The following is a 6,000-nucleotide window of genomic DNA, read 5'->3' as shown; positions in this document are numbered from 1 at the left end:
CAGGTCCCTGTCCCTCCTAAACTGGGGAGCCCAAAACTGAAGGCAGTACTCAAGATGAGGTCTCACCAGGGCAGGGTAGAGGGGGAGGAGAACCTCCCTGGATCTGCTGGACACACTCTCCTCAATACACCCCAGGATCCCATTGGCCTTCTTGGCCACAGGGCACATTGCTGTCCCATGGATAACTTCTTATCCACCAGGACTCCCAGATCCCTCTCCACGGGACTGCTCTCCAGCAGATCACCTCCCAGACTGTACTAGTGCAGTTTATTCTTTCTCCCCAGATGCAGGACTCTGCACTTGTCCTTGTTGAACCTCATTACGTTCCTCTGTGCCCAGCTCTCAGTCTGTCCAAGTCTCGCTGGATGGCTGCACAGCCTTCAGCTGTATCAGCCAAGCCTCCCAGTTTGGTGTCATCAGCAAACTTGCTGAGCAAACACTCTGTACCCTCATCAATGTCACCACTGATCACCATTCTTTGAAGTCTATCTTGTAACCAGTTCCTAATCCACCTCACTGTCTGCTCTTCCATCCCACACTTCCTGAGCTTGCTCACTAGGATGTCATGGGAGACGATCTCTAAGTCAGGACTACAGCCATGGGAGAGATGGTGTTTTGTCCCCTAGGAATTTGTTAATCAGCTCTTCAGCATAATTCTGAAATGAAGCAGTGCAGAGACCATCTTCCAGGAGGTATTTTCAAATGTATTGCATAATTTCCCTGTTTTATTTTTTAAATCATAAGCATTAGAATTATTAATTTCTAAGGCTCTCTCTTGGGCTGGTGTCTAGCTACCACAAAGAAAGAAAACATAGGACAAGGGACAAGGGATATAATCTACAGCACAGGAAGTTCCCCCTCAACATGAGGAGGAACTTCTTTACTGTAAGGGTCACAGAGCACTGGAACAGGCTGCCCAGGGAGGCTGTGGAATCTCCTTCTCCAGAGATTCCAAGCTCTGTCTGGATGCGCTCCTGTGTGACCTGTGCTAGATCCTGGTCCTGCTCTGGCATGAGGGCTGGACTTGATGATCTCTTTGGGTCCCTTCTAACCCCTATCATCCTGTGATCCTGTGAAAACTCCAGAAAATTTCTGTCCCAGTTTATATTTACCACTTGCAAACATTCACTCCATTCTCAGAATTAGCAAGTGACAGCTTCTGCTTCCACTACATGCAGGAGGTGCCTTCATTAACTTGTCACATCCTGATGCTAGGAGCATATGGTATTGAAAATATTCCTACTGCTTAGAAAGAGCTGTTACAAATATTTTTGAGCAACAGTTTGGTAATTTTGGATCTGATCCTATATTGCAGCAATATTTTCCTCATGTTTAATGAAGATGCTCGACAAACTTTCCTAAAGGACAAGTCAGACCACAGATTTTTTGGGGCCTTGAGAAGACAGTTTAATTTCCAATAGCACATGCCTAGGACACTAGGACAGTCTGGTTCTTTCTTATTCCTTTTACAAAGCAGAGAGGAGCGAATCCTCATCTTTTTTTTTTTTTTTTTTTTTTTTTGTGATACCATGAAATAAAGGGAGAACTGTGGTGCATATGATGAAATCAGCTTGACTTGCTTTACAGCTCAAGGAATATAGGCTGTGGCTTACAGAATCTAGACATACTTCTTGCCCTGTCTGCCTTGTAGCTTGAAATACAACAGCACAGAAAACAAGAGGTGAGAAATTGGAATCTTAAGGATAAGGCCAGAAGGCAGGACATTTCAGGCATTTAATTTAGAACTGGCATCAAAAGACAGAATTGAGCAGAAGATAACATGGTTAGTCATCTAGATACACTGGGCAGCAGGATATGTCAGATTGGGTCAAAGAGGGACAGGATCACCCCCTGGAAGAATACATGGAGTTAAATGTTTCAGCAGTAACTGGCTGGAGAGCGGCTCTGAGGAGAGAGCGAGAAGCTCAACATGAGCCAGCAGTGAGCACTTGCAGCCCAGAAAGCCAACCAGAGCCTGGGCTGCAGCAAGAGAAGTGTGGCCAGCAGGTCAAGGGAGGTGATTCTCCCCCTCTGCTCAGCTCTGGTGAGACCCCACCTGGAGCACTGCATCCAGTTCTGGAGCTCCTATTACAGGAGAGATCTGGACATGCTGGAAGGTGTCCAGAGGAGGGCCACCAGGATGATCAGAGGGCTGGAGCTCCTCTGCTATGAGAGTGAGAGAGTTGGGGCTGTTCAGTCTGGAGAGAAGGTGGCTCCAAGGTGACCTTCTTGTGGCCTTCCAGTATCTGAAAGGGGGGCTACAAGAAAGCTGGGGAGGGACTTTTTAGGATATCAGGTAGTGACAGGATCAGGAGGAATGGAAAAAAGCTGGAAGTGGGGAGATTCAGACTGCATGTGAGGAAGAAGTTCTTCCCCCTGAGAGTGGTGAGAGCTTGGAATGGGTAGGTGGTTGGGGCCCCATCCCTGTAGGTGTTTAAGGCCAGGCTGGATGATCTAGTGTGAGGTGTCCCTGCCCATGGCAGGGGGGTTGGAACTAGATGATCCTTGTGGTCCCTTCCAACCCTAACAATTCTATGATTCTATGATTCTAAATCATTGTCTTCCACAAAGAAACTCTTCCTCCTCTGGTCCCTCAAAAGGATGCCATGTCTTTGAGCATCCCACCTTGCTTCTCCTAGAAGATGACTTGAACTGCCACTGGGAAATGCCTTAGCTACTAGTATTCATCTAGTTGTTTGGTGGGTGGGGGAGGAGAGAAGATAATTGGGTGGCTTTATGGTATGCTGGTACAGTGGTTCATTGTGGCCTCCTGTAACCCCCTTCCCTCCTCCCATTTTCTAGCTGATAGAGGCTGCTTTTCTACTAATTTCTTCACCATGAACATTTTGCCTTCCCTTCCTATCATTTGTGTAGTCATAGCTCCTTACTGTAGTGGCTGACTATCACCTGATCTCTACCTACTTATTTCTGCAATGTATCTGAGAAGGGTAATCTTTCATACTCAGCAGGAGGGGAGCTCAAGTGCAGAACCCACCACTACTTGCACAGGCGATTTTGTGGCTAAGTAGGTTGCTGAATGAGGATTTCCAAGATTGCTGAATGAGGATTTCCAAGATTAAGGTAATATCCTAATTCTTAATCAGCAAGAATAGTTCAGGTTGGAAAGGATCTCAGAGATCATCTGCTCCACCCTCTCTGCCTCATATTCATAATTAATAACCATAACAGAGGCATTCACAACTTCCCTGGGCAACCTGTTCCAGAGTCTTCCCACCCTCATACCGAAGAAGGTCTTCCTAAGATCCAGTCTAACCCTGCTCTCCCTCAGCTTCAAACCATTCCCCCTTGGTCTGTCTCTATACACCCTCTGCAGCCTTCCTGCAGGATCCTTTCAGGTACTGGAAGGTAGCTCTGAGGTCCCCCCAGAGTCTTCTCTTCTCCAGGCTGAACAACCCCATCTCCTCAGCCTGTCCTCACAGCAGAGGTGCTTCAGCCCTTAGATCATCTTCATGGTGCATGAATTAGAAAGCCAAGGAAAAGAACCAGAACACAGAAGCAAAGACAACCACACCAGCAAGAGCAAGGCTCTTACTTTGTTAGCACTGAAAGCTCCAGGAATTTCAAACTGAACTGTATGCCATTATTTGTCTACAATATCCTTTAACAGCCTTCTTTCTCCATTTTCTCCCTGAAACCATAAGACTTTTCTCACTGAGGCCAAGCCAACAGACACCTACTTTATCCAATCTGATTGCCAAAGCCTTATGCAAAAAAAATACAGGTAAGAAGGAAAAAAAAGAACACTTAGCTTGCTCTGAAACATTTGCACCATAGCAGCAGTTAAAGAACACTGTTATGGCATGCATGAAAAACCAGCCCAGAATGGTCTCCCCTGGGAAGCCTCTGAGTGGAAAAAAAAAAAAATCAAGGCAGGGCAGTTGAACTGAAAGGTGCAGATGTTAAGTACAATTCCTGTCTTGCCTCAGTAATGCTGTATTCTGGATGCAACAGCACACACTGCTCCCAGTCTTTAGCTCTCCAGGCCAACATGAGTACTAAGCATATCCAGGACAAAATACAAACATGAGAAATACAGCATGGCATCATGTAGAAAAGGCACAGGAAAAACAGAGGGGCTAATCCCAGGGCAATCCAACAAGAAACATGCTGCATAAAACACAGTTGATCAACCTGAAATTCAGAGAGGTGAGAGAACTGCTTTTAACAAAAACCAAACCAAACCAAACCAAACCAAACCAAACCAAACAAAACAAAAAAAAAAAAAAAACACCACAAAATAAAAAAAAAACAACAAAACAAACAAACAAAACCCCAATCAACCCAACAGACAAACTCCTTCCCCCACATGCTGTCAGAATTACAGTTTCTGTTCTTCAAATCTAGGACAGTCAGAATAATGAAACTTCAATACTTCCTTAGGTCTAGCTAGACCAGATGCAATCTAACTGTCAGCTGAAAGACCTGCCAGGCAGCAACAAATACTCAAAGATAATTGTTAAGAAAATCCTTTGCAGAGCAAGTTGACCTAGAATCATAGAATAGAATCATAGAATCCACCAAGTTGGAAGAGACCTCCAAGATCATCCAGCCCAACCTGTTACTGTTAAAAGAAACAAAAGCAATGGAAACCACAGAAACTTGGGATAAGAGTCACACCAATCTTTCTGCCTCTACTTTTGTTACTCAGGCATTGTCTTTGGCTTTATTTTTGGCACCAATGGCATTACCTTTTGTACACAAAACACACTTGAGAAGAATCACATATTTTAGGTTTCATTTAGATTTGCCTGTGGCTGGGAAATTAACTTTTTACAGTCCGGCCACCTAGGAGTAGTTTTCAGCTGCATGACATAATCACAGGAATTGTGGTGGTTTTGAACCAGGATGTATCCAATGTAAATACTGACCAAGCAGTGATAATATGAGCTTAAAAATGATCTAAAAGCACACAAAGAAGTAAGAAAAAGCAGACTAGTTAGCAGCTCACATTTGGACATCTTAAATTAATCCCTTAAAATAAAGGTTGCATAGATATTATCTTTAGAACACCCTTAACCACAGTTTCCATGAGTGGTGGGCAGCCCCAGAAAATGATTTCTCAGCTACAAAGTAAGTAAAAGCTTTAGTGACAAAACTAAACCATGGATATTTCCTAGGGCCTTCTCTCCTATTTTCTCATCTTCAACTGGCTGTATTAATCATGCCCACTTGGAGAAACTTCCATTGTATCAACCATTTTGACTTACCTGAACAATCTGCAGAGCAGCAAGAGAAAGCTAGGTCAGTACGGGTACTTCAGATAACATGAGATTCTTACTTAGGAACTATCAGATTTGAAAAATTGGTGTAAAATATGCCAAATCTAGAAAGGCAAAATATTAAACACTTTACCTGGGTGCCCACTCTAAAAGCAGCTTCCACTTGAGCTTTAAGGATGTTACACTTCATGTGGTCAGGTGCAGATGGGGGTGACACAGGGGAATGAAGAGTCTTTTCAGGTACTTTCTTCTCTTCACCCTATGACATATATTAGAGAGAAAACAAATTGCTCAAAGGTCAAATTTTTACTTGTAACCACTTGATTCACCAGTTGTGGATAAAACTTCCATCTTCATAAACTGATAGATTATTCTTAGGAAAAAAAGAGGTTTTTCAAAATATTTAATGATTTGCTACTATTTTCATGAGAATAAAAGCCTCAGGGAAGCCTGAGTAAACAGACTCAAGAGTTAAGATCATAGAATTATTAGGGTTGGAAGGGACCTCAAGGATCATCTAGTTCCAACCCCCCCTGCCATGGGTAGGGACACCTCCCACTAGATCAGATTGCCCAGATGTGGATATGGAGTTAAGATGTGGAGTTAAGACACATGAAAAACTTCAGCCAGGCCCTGGAGTGCTTGTGCAAACCTGTGATCCCACTGAGGAAACAAAACATTGTCTCAAAATATCCTACAGGCAAAACACAGCAGGCAGTTCACAACACTCAACTATAGCAAACACTGTTTTTTTTTTACA

At 43.8% G+C, this 6,000-nt stretch overlaps 1 protein-coding gene across 1 annotated transcript in view; it reads right to left on the bottom strand.

Moving 5' to 3' along the window:
- EPB41L4B (erythrocyte membrane protein band 4.1 like 4B) overlaps positions 1 to 6,000 on the bottom strand; it is a 213,965-nt gene that overhangs the window by 62,890 nt on the left and 145,075 nt on the right. The window contains exon 18 of the mRNA XM_054381648.1: positions 5,374 to 5,499. Within this exon, the coding sequence (XP_054237623.1) occupies positions 5,374 to 5,499 (126 nt within the window). The remainder of the gene's footprint in view (positions 1 to 5,373; positions 5,500 to 6,000) is intronic.

The sequence above is a fragment of the Indicator indicator genome, chromosome 6 (genome assembly GCF_027791375.1).
Source record: "Indicator indicator isolate 239-I01 chromosome 6, UM_Iind_1.1, whole genome shotgun sequence".
Classification (NCBI taxonomy): domain Eukaryota; kingdom Metazoa; phylum Chordata; class Aves; order Piciformes; family Indicatoridae; genus Indicator; species Indicator indicator.
Note: the sequence above shows the minus strand (reverse complement) of the source record. Positions and strands in the feature narration are given on the sequence as shown.